Source organism: Ictalurus punctatus, chromosome 14 (assembly GCF_001660625.3).
Source record: "Ictalurus punctatus breed USDA103 chromosome 14, Coco_2.0, whole genome shotgun sequence".
NCBI classification, from domain to species: Eukaryota; Metazoa; Chordata; class Actinopteri; order Siluriformes; family Ictaluridae; genus Ictalurus; species Ictalurus punctatus.
In genome coordinates this window covers 11800706-11818485 of record NC_030429.2, presented here as the reverse complement: position 1 = coordinate 11818485, position 17780 = coordinate 11800706, and the positions used below count along the sequence as shown (strand labels likewise).

Genomic DNA, 17780 nt, shown 5'->3' with positions numbered 1-17780 from the left:
AACATTTAAAAAGAAAAGCAAAACTGACTAACACATGCAATGAGGGACAATTAAACATATATGTATGCTGTGAAGTTTCATTGTCATGCAGCGTTTTTTCAGACATGACTTTTTGTCTGGGAAACTCTCATTTCAAATTTGTCAGCACACCACAATTAATATTTTGTGCAGGTTTGAGAAAACTTATAGAGTTCTTAGATGGGTCGCTATTTAGGGTTAGGGTTAGCACCCTGTTCAAGCTGTACCTCATGGAAAACATTTCAAGCTCCATTATATTCTTAATTCATATATATATATATATATATATATATATATATATATATATATATATATATATATATATATATATATATATATATATATACATATACATATATACATATATATATATGTGTATGTATATATGTATATATATGTATATATATATATATATATATATATGTATATATGTATATATATATATATATATATATGTATATATATATATATATATATATATATATATATATATATATATATATATATATATATATATATATATATATATACACATATATAGAGATATATATATATATACATATATATATATATATATATATATATATATATATATATATATATATATATATATATTCTTAGGCCTGTCCTCTTCAATGCACACTGCTGCTTTTTTACATTATTCGAATTTTGAAGGCTGAGGTGGTCAATGAAATATGTTAATTTTTTGTAACTGGGTTGATTTAGAAAACACATATTTAAGGTCATTATAAGATCCTGAAAGATCCATTTACAACCTAAGCTTAACCTCATGGCCATAGCAACCAGATTTTGGGCTAATATAACCTGCTGCTTACTGGCCCTGTTCAGAACTGGTATTATCCAGTAATACTATGTGCAGTTCAGGCTGTGCAGTTTGTGGGTTGCTCTTAGGCAATGGCTTCATTGCTGCAAACCTTCTAAACTGTTTGCTGTCGTGCAGGTGGTCTGTAAGAGTTGACCAGGAATTAATTAAATGTTGTGGTTGTCCATGATTGTGGATGACAAAAGGGTTGTAAATGTGTACAGAGTTATGAAAAACTGAGGGAAATTAAGAAACAGAATTTTTTGAGGATGTCAGTCTGCACAATTTTTGCCTTTATTTAAATTCTTCTTTTAGATGTATCAGTAAATTTGTGAAAAAAATTATATTATTTAAAAATGAAGTTTTTATGAGAATCATTTTTGTTAGAGGAAAGATTAGTAGCTTCACCACTTCTTATAATTAAATATGTCAATCACTGTAATGTTTACTTTATACAATAATTTTTTTACCCATTTTCTTGAAAGGTGTCAATCATTCTGAAGTGCCATCTAAAATAACTGGTGTGGTCTGTTTGACATGTAACTCTTTGCCAGCAGTGTCTGGTCTTATCTGCAAAGGGTCAGTGCGGCTGCAGGTTTTTGTTCTCTCCAAGCAGGAGCTATACTTGATAGTCAATTAAAGGTTAAGATCAGCTGATTAAACAACTGGAATCAGATGTGTCTCCTTATTGGTTGAAATGAAAGCCAGCCACACCAGACCTTTGCAGTTAAGAATGGATGCCCCTGACATAGACACAGTACTCAAAGTGATTGTCTCTGTATTTATATCTTTTTATGTCTTTTGTATATGCAGGGCTTAAATGTGAGTCCCCACAATGTGGATTTAGCAGTTATTGAATAGAGCTATACTCAGAATTCTACACTATATATAGATAAATCTATTTAAACAATGTGTGCATTTTACTAATAAAATGATTGTCATAATAATATATAATTCATATGTCTTTTATTTCAAAGATAGTAATCAACATATGTATGATTCACAGCACCAGATGTTGTCTCCAGTCTCACTGTCTCTAACAAAACTACATCATCTGTCTCCCTAACTTGGAATGAGCCACCTGGGAACAGGTCGTACTTTACAGTAAATTGGACTGGTGGCAGTGTGAATAACAGCAGTAACACTTCAAACACGTGTTACACTGTCACTGGTCTGACTGCTGGAGTAAACTACACATTCACTATTACTGCAGTCGCTGCAGATGGACAAACTGCAGGAGCACCAAATCAAATCTCAGCATTCACAAGTAAGTCCTGTGCTGCTGATACAGACAACCATATTCAATAGACTGATTAGACAGAATTTTAGATTAGATTGGACCGAATGAACACTTTAACCTGCTGAAAATACAGTACTGTTCAACCTGAGAAATACATTTCTCTCTGTGTAATTATATCTCAGTGTGTCTCGTATATAAGATAAGATGTACCTTTATTTATATGTGGGCTGTAGTTGTGTTTTAGTAGTTACAGTTTTGACCAGAGTTTTAATCATTTTGAATTTTATACACCCGGCTTTAGATGCATTTCTTGAAACAATGGTTAAAATATTAAAATATATAGATATCAATATTTAACATATCTCTGTGTGTGTGTGTGTGTGTATATGTGATTTGCAGAGCCAAATGCTGTCACCAGTCTCACTGTCTCTAACAAAACCACGTCATCTGTGTCTCTAACCTGGAATGGGCCACTTGGGAACAGGTCATACTTTAAAGTAAATTGGACTGGTGGCAGCGTGAATATCAGCAGTAACACTTCAAACACATCTTACACTGTCACTGGTCTGACTGCTGGAGTGAACTACACATTCACTGTTACTGCAGTTGCTGCAGATTCACAAACGGCAGGAGCACCAACTCAAACCTCCACCTTCACAAGTAAGTCCTGTACTGCTGATACTGACAACCTTATTCATTGGACTGATTAGAATAATCAATCTATCCCATATTTAATGGCTAATGCACTATCAAGCATTTTACTTTATTCAGAATGCTCTCCGTTTACACGGATGTTTTGGGGACTATGCGAAACAGTCCACAATTCAAACTCCATAACCTACCTTGTTTGTGCAGAGATGTTTCTCCACCATAAAAGATTCTTCTTCCATGGATGCAGAGTTTTGTTGCCTCCAAACAGCATATTTTCTCGGTTTTAAACAACAATCTCAACGTGGATTGCAGGATAGCTAATTTATGGCTAGTCCACAGCCTCAGTTGCTACTCTCAAAACTAGCTGCTGAGAGGGAGTTTTGCTAAAAAATTTTGTCTTGATAGGGCATAGGCAGATCCATCTCACAGGAGATTGATAAGACTCCTCCTTGAGGGTGGTCATGGGGCAACAAGAATGTGTTCCCATGTATTTAGTCATAAGATGCCTCACATCTCTCAGTGGAGCTAGAGAAACATGGTGCACATACTGGACGTTGGAGTAGGTGTTTGTAACTGTAGGTAGACTCCAATTTCCTGTTGCTTCACCCCAGTTACGGTAAAGACTGTTTCAAAGCCCCAACCTAGGTATCGTTTAAAGCAAGCATGTCAGCTGAACCAGTATGTGTGTTTCATGTGTGTCCAGCCTTCTTCCTCAGGGGGAATTGCGCCTTGTTCAAGCTATACCTCAAACTATTGGGCTTAATGGATTCTGCTCTGCTTGCAGTCCAGCTGGATCACTAATTATAATATTTTGCATTCTCTCTCTCTCTCTCTCTCTCTCTCTCTCTCTCTGTGTCTCTCTCTGTGTGTGTCTCTCTCTCTCTGTTTGTGCATGTGTATGATTTGCAGAGCCAAATGCTGTCACCAGTCTCACTGTCTCTAACAAAACCACGTCATCTGTGTCTCTAACCTGGAGTGGGCCACTTGGGAACAGGTCGTACTTTACACTAAATTGGACTGGTGGCAGTGTGAATAACAGCAGTAACACTTCAAGCACATCTTACACTGTCACTGGTCTGACTGCTGGAGTGAACTACACATTCACTGTTACTGCAGTTGCTGCAGATTCACAAACTGCAGGAGCACCAACTCAAACCTCCACCTTCACAAGTAAGTCCTGTGCTGCTGATAAAGACAACCATATTCAATAGACTGATTAGACAGAATTTTAGATTAGATTGGACCGAATGAACACTTTAACCTGCTGAAAATACAGTACTGTTCAACCTGAGAAATACATTTCTCTCTGTGTAATTATATCTCAGTGTGTCTCGTATATAAGATAAGATGTACTTTTATTCATATGTGGGCTGTAGTTGTGTTTTAGTAGTTACAGTTTTGACCAGAGTTTTAATCATTTTGAATGTTATACACCCGGATTTAGATGCATTTCTTGAAACAATGGTTAAGATATTAAAATATATAGATATCAATATTTAACATATCTGTGTGTGTGTGTGTGTATATGTGATTTGCAGAGCCAAATGCTGTCACCAGTCTCACTGTCTCTAACAAAACCACGTCATCTGTGTCTCTAACCTGGAATGGGCCACTTGGGAAAAGGTCCTACTTTAGAGTAAATTGGACTGGTGGCAGCGTGAATATCAGCAGTAACACTTCAAGCACATCTTACATTGTCACTGGTCTGACTGCTGGAGTGAACTACACATTCACTGTTAGTGCAGTTGCTGCAGATTCACAAACTGCAGGAGCACCAACTCAAACCTCCACCTTCACAAGTAAGTCCTGTACTGCTGATACTGACAACCTTATTCATTAGACTGATTAGAATAATCAATCTATCCCATATTTAATGGCTAATGCACTATCAAGCATTTTGCTTTATTCAGAATGCTCTCCGTTTACACGGATGTTTTGGGGACTATGCGAAACAGTCCACAATTCAAACTCTATGACCTACCTTGTTTATGCAGAGATGTTTCTCCACCATAAAAGATTCTTCTTCCATGGATGCAGAGTTTTGTTGCCTCCAAACAGCATATTTTCTCGGTTTTAAACAACAATCTCAACGTGGATTGCAGGATAGCTAATTTATGGCTAGTCCACAGCCTCAGTTGCTACTCTCAAAACTAGCTGCTGAGAGGGAGTTTTGCTAAAAAATTTTGTCTTGATAAGGCACAGGCAGATCCATCTCACAGGAGATTGATAAGACTCCTCCTTGAGGGTGGTCATGGGGCAACAAGAATGTGTTCCCATGTATTTAGTCATAAGATGCCTCACATCTCTCAGTGGAGCTAGAGAAACATGGTGCACATACTGGACATTGGAGTAGGTGTTTGTAACTGTAGGTAGACTCCAATTTCCTGTTGCTTCACCCCAGTTACGGTAAAGACTGTTTCAAAGCCCCAACCTAGGTATCGTTTAAAGCAAGCATGTCAGCTGAACCAGTATGTGTGTTTCATGTGTGTCCAGCCTTCTTCCTCAGGGGGAATTGCGCCTTGTTCAAGCTATACCTCAAACTATTGGGCTTAATGGATTCTGCTCTGCTTGCAGTCCAGCTGGATCACTAATTATAATATTTTGCATTCTCTCTCTCTCTCTCTCTCTCTCTCTGTTTCTCTGTGTGTGTCTCTCTCTCTCTGTTTGTGCATGTGTATGATTTGCAGAGCCAAATGCTGTCACCAGTCTCACTGTCTCTAACAAATTTACATCATCTGTGTCTCTAACCTGGAATGGGCCACTTGGGAAAAGGTCCTACTTTACAGTAAATTGGACTGATGGCAGTGTGAATATCAGCAGTAACACTTCAAGCACATCTTACACTGTCACTGGTCTGACTGCTGGAGTGAACTACATATTCACTGTTACTGCAGTTGCTGCAGATGGAAAAACTGCAGGAGCACCAACTCAAACCTCCACCTTCACAAGTAAGTCATGTGCTGGTGATAAAGACAACCATATTCAGTAGACTGATTAGACAGAATTTTAGATTAGATTGGACCGAATGAACACTTTAACCTGCTCAAAATTCAGTACTGTTCAACCTGAGAAATACATTTCTCTCTGTGTAATTATATCTCTATGCGTCTCTGTATATAAGATAAGATATACCTTTATTTATATGTGGGCTGTAGTTGTGTTTTAGTAGTTACAGTTTTGACCAGAGTTTTAATCATTCAGAATTTTATACACCCGGATTTAGATGCATTTCTTGAAACAATGGTTAAGATATTAAAATATATAGATATCAATATTTAACATATCTCTGTGTGTGTGTGTATATGTGATTTGCAGAGCCAAATGCTGTCACCAGTCTCACTGTCTCTAACAAAACCACGTCATCTGTGTCTCTAACCTGGAATGGGCCACTTGGGAAAAGGTCCTACTTTAGAGTAAATTGGACTGGTGGCAGCGTGAATATCAGCAGTAACACTTCAAGCACATCTTACACTGTCACTGGTCTGACTGCTGGAGTGAACTACACATTCACTGTTAGTGCAGTTGCTGCAGATTCACAAACTGCAGGAGCACCAACTCAAACCTCCACCTTCACAAGTAAGTCCTGTACTGCTGATACTGACAACCTTATTCATTAGACTGATTAGAATAATCAATCTATCCCATATTTAATGGCTAATGCACTATCAAGCATTTTGCTTTATTCAGAATGCTCTCCGTTTACACGGATGTTTTGGGGACTATGCGAAACAGTCCACAATTCAAACTCTATGACCTACCTTGTTTGTGCAGAGATGTTTCTCCACCATAAAAGATTCTTCTTCCATGGATACAGAGTTTTGTTGCCTCCAAACAGCATATTTTCTCGGTTTTAAACAACAATCTCAACGTGGATTGCAGGATAGCTAATTTATGGCTAGTCCACAGCCTCAGTTGCTACTCTCAAAACTAGCTGCTGAGAGGGAGTTTTGCTAAAAAAAATTTGTCTTGATAAGGCACAGGCAGATCCATCTCACAGGAGATTGATAAGACTCCTCCTTGAGGGTGGTCATGGGGCAACAAGAATGTGTTCCCATGTATTTAGTCATAAGATGCCTCACATCTCTCAGTGGAGCTAGAGAAACATGGTGCACATACTGGACATTGGAGTAGGTGTTTGTAACTGTAGGTAGACTCCAATTTCCTGTTGCTTCACCCCAGTTATGGTAAAGACTGTTGCAAAGCCCCAACCTAGGTATCGTTTAAAGCAAGCATGTCAGCTGAACCAGTATGTGTGTTTCATGTGTGTCCAGCCTTCTTCCTCAGGGGGAATTGCGCCTTGTTCAAGCTATACCTCAAACTGTTGGGCTTAATGGATTCTGCTCTGCTTGCAGTCCAGCTGGATCACTAATTATAATATTTTGCATTCTCTCTCTCTCTCTCTCTCTCTCTGTCTCTCTGTGTGTGTCTCTCTCTCTCTGTTTGTGCATGTGTATGATTTGCAGAGCCAAATGCTGTCACCAGTCTCACTGTCTCTAACAAATTTACATCATCTGTGTCTCTAACCTGGAATGGGCCACTTGGGAAAAGGTCCTACTTTACAGTAAATTGGACTGATGGCAGTGTGAATATCAGCAGTAACACTTCAAGCACATCTTACACTGTCACTGGTCTGACTGCTGGAGTGAACTACATATTCACTGTTACTGCAGTTGCTGCAGATGGAAAAACTGCAGGAGCACCAACTCAAACCTCCACCTTCACAAGTAAGTCATGTGCTGGTGATAAAGACAACCATATTCAGTAGACTGATTAGACAGAATTTTAGATTAGATTGGACCGAATGAACACTTTAACCTGCTCAAAATTCAGTACTGTTCAACCTGAGAAATACATTTCTCTCTGTGTAATTATATCTCTATGCGTCTCTGTATATAAGATAAGATATACCTTTATTTATATGTGGGCTGTAGTTGTGTTTTAGTAGTTACAGTTTTGACCAGAGTTTTAATCATTCAGAATTTTATACACCCGGATTTAGATGCATTTCTTGAAACAATGGTTAAGATATTAAAATATATAGATATCAATATTTAACATATCTCTGTGTGTGTGTGTATATGTGATTTGCAGAGCCAAATGCTGTCACCAGTCTCACTGTCTCTAACAAAACCACGTCATCTGTGTCTCTAACCTGGAATGGGCCACTTGGGAAAAGGTCCTACTTTAGAGTAAATTGGACTGGTGGCAGCGTGAATATCAGCAGTAACACTTCAAGCACATCTTACATTGTCACTGGTCTGACTGCTGGAGTGAACTACACATTCACTGTTAGTGCAGTTGCTGCAGATTCACAAACTGCAGGAGCACCAACTCAAACCTCCACCTTCACAAGTAAGTCCTGTACTGCTGATACTGACAACCTTATTCATTAGACTGATTAGAATAATCAATCTATCCCATATTTAATGGCTAATGCACTATCAAGCATTTTGCTTTATTCAGAATGCTCTCCGTTTACACGGATGTTTTGGGGACTATGCGAAACAGTCCACAATTCAAACTCTATGACCTACCTTGTTTGTGCAGAGATGTTTCTCCACCATAAAAGATTCTTCTTCCATGGATACAGAGTTTTGTTGCCTCCAAACAGCATATTTTCTCGGTTTTAAACAACAATCTCAACGTGGATTGCAGGATAGCTAATTTATGGCTAGTCCACAGCCTCAGTTGCTACTCTCAAAACTAGCTGCTGAGAGGGAGTTTTGCTAAAAAAAATTTGTCTTGATAAGGCACAGGCAGATCCATCTCACAGGAGATTGATAAGACTCCTCCTTGAGGGTGGTCATGGGGCAACAAGAATGTGTTCCCATGTATTTAGTCATAAGATGCCTCACATCTCTCAGTGGAGCTAGAGAAACATGGTGCACATACTGGACATTGGAGTAGGTGTTTGTAACTGTAGGTAGACTCCAATTTCCTGTTGCTTCACCCCAGTTATGGTAAAGACTGTTGCAAAGCCCCAACCTAGGTATCGTTTAAAGCAAGCATGTCAGCTGAACCAGTATGTGTGTTTCATGTGTGTCCAGCCTTCTTCCTCAGGGGGAATTGCGCCTTGTTCAAGCTATACCTCAAACTGTTGGGCTTAATGGATTCTGCTCTGCTTGCAGTCCAGCTGGATCACTAATTATAATATTTTGCATTCTCTCTCTCTCTCTCTCTCTCTCTCTGTCTCTCTGTGTGTGTCTCTCTCTCTCTGTTTGTGCATGTGTATGATTTGCAGAGCCAAATGCTGTCACCAGTCTCACTGTCTCTAACAAATTTACATCATCTGTGTCTCTAACCTGGAATGGGCCACTTGGGAAAAGGTCCTACTTTACAGTAAATTGGACTGATGGCAGTGTGAATATCAGCAGTAACACTTCAAGCACATCTTACACTGTCACTGGTCTGACTGCTGGAGTGAACTACATATTCACTGTTACTGCAGTTGCTGCAGATGGAAAAACTGCAGGAGCACCAACTCAAACCTCCACCTTCACAAGTAAGTCATGTGCTGGTGATAAAGACAACCATATTCAGTAGACTGATTAGACAGAATTTTAGATTAGATTGGACCGAATGAACACTTTAACCTGCTCAAAATTCAGTACTGTTCAACCTGAGAAATACATTTCTCTCTGTGTAATTATATCTCTATGCGTCTCTGTATATAAGATAAGATATACCTTTATTTATATGTGGGCTGTAGTTGTGTTTTAGTAGTTACAGTTTTGACCAGAGTTTTAATCATTCAGAATTTTATACACCCGGATTTAGATGCATTTCTTGAAACAATGGTTAAGATATTAAAATATATAGATATCAATATTTAACATATCTCTGTGTGTGTGTGTATATGTGATTTGCAGAGCCAAATGCTGTCACCAGTCTCACTGTCTCTAACAAAACCACGTCATCTGTGTCTCTAACCTGGAATGGGCCACTTGGGAAAAGGTCCTACTTTAGAGTAAATTGGACTGGTGGCAGCGTGAATATCAGCAGTAACACTTCAAGCACATCTTACATTGTCACTGGTCTGACTGCTGGAGTGAACTACACATTCACTGTTAGTGCAGTTGCTGCAGATTCACAAACTGCAGGAGCACCAACTCAAACCTCCACCTTCACAAGTAAGTCCTGTACTGCTGATACTGACAACCTTATTCATTAGACTGATTAGAATAATCAATCTATCCCATATTTAATGGCTAATGCACTATCAAGCATTTTGCTTTATTCAGAATGCTCTCCGTTTACACGGATGTTTTGGGGACTATGCGAAACAGTCCACAATTCAAACTCTATGACCTACCTTGTTTGTGCAGAGATGTTTCTCCACCATAAAAGATTCTTCTTCCATGGATACAGAGTTTTGTTGCCTCCAAACAGCATATTTTCTCGGTTTTAAACAACAATCTCAACGTGGATTGCAGGATAGCTAATTTATGGCTAGTCCACAGCCTCAGTTGCTACTCTCAAAACTAGCTGCTGAGAGGGAGTTTTGCTAAAAAAAATTTGTCTTGATAAGGCACAGGCAGATCCATCTCACAGGAGATTGATAAGACTCCTCCTTGAGGGTGGTCATGGGGCAACAAGAATGTGTTCCCATGTATTTAGTCATAAGATGCCTCACATCTCTCAGTGGAGCTAGAGAAACATGGTGCACATACTGGACATTGGAGTAGGTGTTTGTAACTGTAGGTAGACTCCAATTTCCTGTTGCTTCACCCCAGTTATGGTAAAGACTGTTTCAAAGCCCCAACCTAGGTATCGTTTAAAGCAAGCATGTCAGCTGAACCAGTATGTGTGTTTCATGTGTGTCCAGCCTTCTTCCTCAGGGGGAATTGCGCCTTGTTCAAGCTATACCTCAAACTATTGGGCTTAATGGATTCTGCTAAGCTTGCAGTCCAGCTGGATCACTAATTATAATATTTTGCATTCTCTCTCTCTCTCTCTCTGTCTCTCTCTGTGTGTGTCTCTCTCTCTCTGTTTGTGCATGTGTATGATTTGGAGAGCCAAATGCTGTCACCAGTCTCACTGTCTCTAACAAAACTACATCATCTGTGTCTCTAACCTGGAATGGGCCACTTGGGAAAAGGTCCTACTTTACAGTAAATTGGACTGATGGCAGTGTGAATAACAGCAGTAACACTTCAAGCACATCTTACACTGTCACTGGTCTGACTGCTGGAGTGAACTACATATTCACTGTTACTGCAGTTGCTGCAGATGGAAAAACTGCAGGAGCACCAACTCAAACCTCAGCCTTCACAAGTAAGTCCTGTGCTGCTGATAAAAACAACCATATTCATTAGACTAATTAGACAGAATTTTAGATTAGATTGGACCGAATGAACACTTTAACCTGCTCAAAATTCAGTACTGTTCAAACTGATTAATACATTTCTCTCTGTGTAATTATATCTCACTCACAGGACTACATTTCCCCCACATGCATACAGTCACCTTCTCAGGAATTCTAATCACACACACCTGTTACCAATCTCACACACACTCGCTCCTCAGCATATAGAGACTGTTTCAACACAATGGCTTTTCAAAGTATTTCTCTCAGTTGTTTAGTCTCTGTTGTTATTCTAAGCCTTATATCATGTTTGTTTTTCTGGTTCTAGAGTTTGTTTACTCTGTTGACCTTGATTCTCTGCCTTGCCTAGTTTAACCTGTTTTCTTGATCGTTTGACCCTTGCCTGTCTATGTACAATGATTTCTTCCTGATCCTTTGGACTTGTTATTTTATTATACTGCCATTCCTGCAATTACTTCTGTCTCAGTCTACGTTACATGACAATAAGTGTACAGTCAGTACAGCAGTGGGCTCAGGACACAACCCTGGGGGCTCCAGTGCTGAGGGTGAGACATCTGCCTGCCTGTATTACTTGTCATCTTCTGTCAGGAATTTAGAGATCTACTGACACTGGGACAGGCTCAATCTCCGGTCCTCAAACTTGGTGGTGAGTTTGGAGGAACATTATAGTGTTAAATGCTGAACTGTAGTCAACAAAACACTTAACCTAATTTCCATTCTTGATGTCCAGATCTGAGCTGTGTGTAGGAGGTGTGTTATGGTGTCCCTTCATTGCCAGAGAAAAGAATCTGGCAGAGAAGCATCTGTGTTCACCTTTCTGTAGGATGGTGTTTTATAGTTCATTATTATTCTCAGTCCCTGTTACAAGCTCCTAGAGCCACCCTGTTTGAATTTTGACTCTAGGATCCTCTCATGGCACTGCTTTGCCTCCTTCACCAGCCTCTGTGCATGTTGTAGAATGCAGCCTTGTAATCATCCATGTTCCCAATGGTGAGCCACACATTCTAGGCAGCACAGATGGTTTTATCCACCCACAGCTTCTGGTTGGGAAATGTTCTGATGATTGATTGTGGACTGTATCATCTGCCAGTTTTCCCAAAAATTCCACAACTGCTTCCATATAAAGTGTTGATGTCATCAAAGCTGTGCCTGAACATGTACCAGTCCAATTTCCCAAAACGTGGTTGAGACTGGGCCTTGTATCTGTTTTTTGAATGGTATGTAGCAATGGTAAATTCCTGAAAAAGGTAGAATGGGTGACATTTGATAGTCAGGAGCTCCAGGTTGGGTGTGCAGGAGCATGTGAAAGGAACAAGGTTAATGTTGTAACACCAACTGCTGTTTAAAGTCAAACACACTCCACCTCCCCTTGACTTACCATGCGGTAAACCAAGAAGAATTCGGTCAGCTGGATGGCGTAGTCTGGTACTGCAGGGTTCAGCCATGTCTTGGTGAAGCAGAGGAGGTTGCAGTCCCAAATGTCCCTCTGGAACATAACCCTGGCCCTGAAGTCATCAAGCTTGTTCTCCAGAGACTGAATGTTGGCCTTCAGCCTTTTCCTGATACCACACATTTCCATCAAGGCCGCTGCTTCAGATCGTGTCCTTTGTTCCTCCTCAGGATCTCGCTTGGCCAGCATGGATTCAGTGTTCAAAAATAGTGATAGCTGAGTGGCTTGTTAACCAATAGAAACAAGCTTGTTCGTATCATATTTGGTGATAATCCTGGTGAAAAGAAAAAGAGGTTAAAGTAAGGGAAAGTGCAAACAAAAACAAGCAACATGTGTTTGGATTGATGCCATCTTGGCATCTCCTGACAGTAGTCTTAATTCACATATTTAACGCACTAGTGATTAGTGCAATTTTTCAGCGTAGACAAGGCCTCACATCTCACACTCTTAAAAAAAAAAAACAACCCAAATTGGGTTATTTTTAACCCAATGGTTGGGAAAATATAGGACACAACACATTTTGGGCTAAACTGACCCATCGAGTTGGGTTGTTAATGTTAACCCATTGTTTGGGTTGTTTTTCAACCCAAAGGATGGTTTCTTTTTTTTTTTTTTTTTAAATGTTGGGTTAATTATATTTCATAAATAGGTTAATATTTTCAGGGTTTTTTTTTTTTTTTTTTTTAACCCTTTGAAAATGTCAAGTATATGTCACGTTCCAGTATGTGATGGAGTTGAGGACAGATGCAAGTGCAGTAAAAGCTGTTTAATAGAGAGAGACGGTCAGACAAATCCAAATCGTAATACAAGAGCAGGGTCAAAACAGGCAATGGGTCAAGCAATCTACAAACAGGCATAAACTGAGCAAGGCTAGAATCCAAAATGAGAAACGAAGTCAATAAATGTGACTCAAACCTGAGAAACGACGAACAACTGCTTGGTAATGAGAATACACTCAATACTATGCAAAGTCATAGTATTTGAAAAGTCTCTTATCTACTATGGTGTGAGTGTGTGTGAGATTGGAAACAGGAGTGATTAGAATTCCGGAGAAGGTGAACGTGTGTGGGGGAAGTGTCCATGGTGGCCATGTTTGTACTCTGCAGTGCAGGATGGGAAATGTAGTCACTGGTTTGCTGTGACATGACAGTAAAAACATAAACAAATATCAGCTTGGTACCTCCTTAATTTATACACAAGAAGGTCTTCAGAAATGTATTGCTATATCTGCTAAAATGGTGTTTATATAGATTTTGAAGTAAATTACTCAAATAAGTCATATTTAAGAGGAAATGTCAGATTTTAATCAAAGGAGACTTTAAAACCTCCAAAAAAAAAAAAAAACCCTGAGTAACCAACTTCCAACAATCCAATGGGCATTACAAACAAAATAGCGGTGCATTTAATGTCATGTAAACTGGACTGTTATTGCACATTTTTGCTTTTTCTAGTGAACAGTTATGATTTTATGAATAAATATATTGATACAAACGTGGTTTCTCCAAATAATTCTAATAGTCTGTCCGTGTGAAAACCGCTACCTTCACCTGAGATGAATTCAAACAGTCCACACTGAGCTGATTTGACCCAAGTAGCTGGGCTGAGGTGCTGGGGTGTGGGAGGGGTGCATTGATGCAACTGTCAGTGAAACTGACCCAGCCACTAACTCAGTGCTTGGATTACACAAAACTACCCAAGACTGAGAAAATAAGCCAATTAAATGACCCAAAAGGCCCAACCCAGAGTGGGGTAGAAAAAATAACACACCTTTTTTTTTTTTTTTTTAGAGTGCAGACTCTCTCCTACTAATCCGTACAAATCGCCTTCTACCGCCATCTGCTGGAGAAATGCTGTCACTTGAGTAAAATGAACAGAACCCTGAGATTGGGTTTAGGTCTACATGAGGACAGACAAATAGCAACATCACACTAAAAAACAAACAATTTACAAATCTGTACTCTTAAACGGATTTTAAATAGTATGTGACATGTTTTAAATTGCATGTGGAGATTTTATATGGCAGTAATGTGTGATCAGCTCCACATTATGTACTTGTTTTTGCTGTGTGTAATATTATTGTAATACTGTTAACAGATTTAGCAACTCTTAGTGTATCAGTTTCTGCATTTTACACACTTTTTCTTAGATTTGCTTTGGAGCAGAATAAGAACGCTAAAAGCTTTCTGAATGATGTTTAAATACCTTTTTTTTTGTTCTTTTGTTTTTTGTTTTTAATTAATGCCATATACAAGAACAATACAGTGAAAATATTCATTCCAATGTAAGAAAAAAAACAAACAAATACATAGTAACAGAGTACAATACAATAAAAAAAAGAAAAAAGTAAAGTGTGCCTGTTATGTAACAATATCATATTTGATTACAATATTATAAGCTCTAATCACCTTTTTACCTTTACATTTGTGTAAAGCATTACAATATTGCTTGAAATCATTTTTAAAGTGAAAAAATTTGGTTGGAGTCAGATCATTTTATTCTATGAATGTTAAATTTCCATCATCTATTTTCTATATCTTATCCTACAGGGTCTCTTGGAACCAGGAGCCTATCCCAGGGAGCATGGGGCAGAAGGCGCAGAAGGCGAAGCAAGAGATTGTGAAAGATGCCCACTGTCTTCCTCTACTTAATGACACTGGTTTCATGTCTTTGCTTCTCTGATGGAAAGAGCTATTACAAAAACTAAATTAATTTTGGACATGCAGTTCCGTATCCAGCCAGTAAGGGTAAAAAGAAAGGTTGTGAAAGATGTCCACTCTCCCCCATTACTGAGTGCCACTGGTTTCATGCCTATACGCCTTTTAACAAAAAGGCCATTACAAAAATACCACCCACGAAGTTATAGCAAAAACGAAGAAAACTTGCACTTTCCCCACGGTCCCATACTTACAGCTCTGCCAAGAGCGATATTCCGGTTTAACTCACGTTGCGAAATCTTTTTGCGGACTAGTGCTCATTATATCGAGACAAATAATGAAAAGGAAGCTTGTGAAACATTATTAACTTTATGCCCTTTTAGCGGTAATACTGTTTAGGTTTTTTGGGGGCAAATCGTTTTGGAGTTATTGTTATTTATCTCCGAATATGTGACGAATATCGAACTAACTAACTAACTTAACTCAGCTTTCTGAAGTCACGTTTGATGTCTGTGGTCTTTAAAATCGGTTAAGATTTTTTTTAAATCGTATTGTGCACTTTAAAAACAAATGTTTTGGCTCAACAACAAAAAAAAATTAGCGCAACAGTTTATGTCAAATCTTTTTGAGTTGTGACAGCTTATAATGAAATTAAGTTCAACCAAGTTCAAACTATATTGAGTTAGACGAATGACCTTTTCCTCTACAGTCAAATGTATTTTCACTTAACACTAAGTTAATATTTTGTACAATAAACACACATCTTTAAGTTGATTACTCATAAAAATTAAGTTGATCCAACTAGTTTTTTTCTTCACATTATTTAAAAGGAATTTAAGTGTTATGTACTTAATTACCATAATTATGAACGCCATTTTTTAAGTTGACAACCGTTTAAAAATTAATTTGCTATAATTAGATATTCTTCAATAGTTTATAGCTTTCATATTTTTGTTAATTTTATAGCACTTATTAAATGAATTCATTCAACAACACTATTGTTAGACAATTAACTTTTTTTTTATTTTGAACTGCAATATTTACATATTGAAAACAAACAACAACAAATGAATTTTCCGTCACAAATTCCCTCTTTTTTTTACACCACCAGTTTTGGTGCCTTTTCAGTTGACTTAAAAATATAAAACTGCAAAATCTGAATAAAATCTGATAGTGCTCTGAAACAAGTGGAATCTTCAGAAAATATTGTTCTTTAGACTCATTACTTCTGCACTGGCTTTCAGTTCATCAAGTTCAGGGAACAGCTTCTGAAACTCTTCAAATGTATATTTTAGTTCCTTGCGATAGCTCAGATTCAGAGCATATATTATGCCCATCAGCAAAGCACAGCACCTTGGGATATCCGTTCCTTGCAAGATTTTGGTTCCCTCGACCATGATGGTTGCTGTCTTGTGGTCAGATCCTGAGGTGGACCAGTCACTGATGATGGCAGTTTTCATCATTTGCCCTATCAAATCCTGCCTCCGACTCTTCTTTGTCCTTGTAAAGCACAAGATAGATTGAAAGATAGATGAAAAGATAGATTAGCATGTTAGAGAGAATGAATTGGATGATTACTGATGACTTTTTAGACTGTCACTCTTACTGAATATAATGGAGCCATTATTTATTTTATTTTAACCCTTATACTCACACATGCACATGCACCCAATTACTCAAATGGTCTAAATAGGTTGCATCAACAAGAAACACAAAACATTTATTGTATCATAAAACACAATAATGGTAACATATGTCCATTTTTCTTTTATAACACAACTTAAATAGTATGTTCTATGACCAAATTGACCTGCTATAATAAATTAGATTTATCAACAGTTGCGCAACATGAGGTTAATCCAGGAAATTATCTGTTACCTCACGGCCAGCAGAGGGCACTGCGGCACGGCTTCTCTTTTGTTTTCGTTTGCTTCCTGCTTGGACATTAATTTAAGTCTGATCATGTCTCTCATTTGCCCCAGGTGTTCATGTTTTGGTTTGATTATGTTGACTATTTAAACCCCTCGGTGACTGCGCACTTTGCGCAGTATTATTTGGATTACGTTTGTCATGTCAAGGAAGTATGGCGGTATGTGCTAACGTGTAGCATGCTAGCGGTCTTAGCTAGATGGCCAGAGTTTAAGTATAGTCAGTAGAGACCGCGCTCCCTGTGTTTGTTTATCTGCTAATTAATAAAGACTTTGACCTGCACCTGCGTCCGCCTCCAGTCCCGTTTCGTAACATTATCGAACATGGGTGTCGGGACAAGAACCAGTTAAGGCAAAGCAAAAGGCGTTTCTGTATATGGTGTGTATTGAGGGTTACATGCTTTACATCCTGATCCACATATACACAACAACATATAAGTCCTAAAAGGTGTTTTTAAAAAATGGAATGGCATTCCCCTGGAAGAGCAGCCCCAACCTGTACCTGGGTGCAAGGGCCTGTTCATCGCTGCTTGAAGCTTTATTTATATTTGAAATTATTTGACCATCAGATTGTCAACATTTAGATATTTTTCCTCATCTTTTTTGAAGGTTTCATAGAATACTTGAACTCATTAAATTAGCCACAGCAGCCACTTGTCAAATTTTTCATGAGCCTTTTCCCATGCCATT

The 17780-nt window shown here is 38.5% G+C and overlaps 1 protein-coding gene across 1 annotated transcript in view; it reads left to right on the top strand.

Annotated features, from left to right (window-relative positions):
• LOC108274725 (titin) overlaps positions 1-17373 on the top strand; it is a 58128-nt gene extending 40755 nt beyond the window's left edge. The window contains exons 17-28 of the mRNA XM_053685930.1: positions 1848-2108; positions 2481-2741; positions 3642-3902; positions 4271-4531; positions 5420-5680; positions 6048-6308; positions 7196-7456; positions 7824-8084; positions 8974-9234; positions 9602-9862; positions 10746-11006; positions 15055-17373. Of these exons, the coding sequence (XP_053541905.1) occupies positions 1848-2108; positions 2481-2741; positions 3642-3902; positions 4271-4531; positions 5420-5680; positions 6048-6308; positions 7196-7456; positions 7824-8084; positions 8974-9234; positions 9602-9862; positions 10746-11006; positions 15055-15128 (2945 nt within the window). The 3' untranslated portion in view covers positions 15129-17373. The remainder of the gene's footprint in view (positions 1-1847; positions 2109-2480; positions 2742-3641; positions 3903-4270; positions 4532-5419; positions 5681-6047; positions 6309-7195; positions 7457-7823; positions 8085-8973; positions 9235-9601; positions 9863-10745; positions 11007-15054) is intronic.
• Positions 17374-17780: the final 407 nt, after the last annotated feature.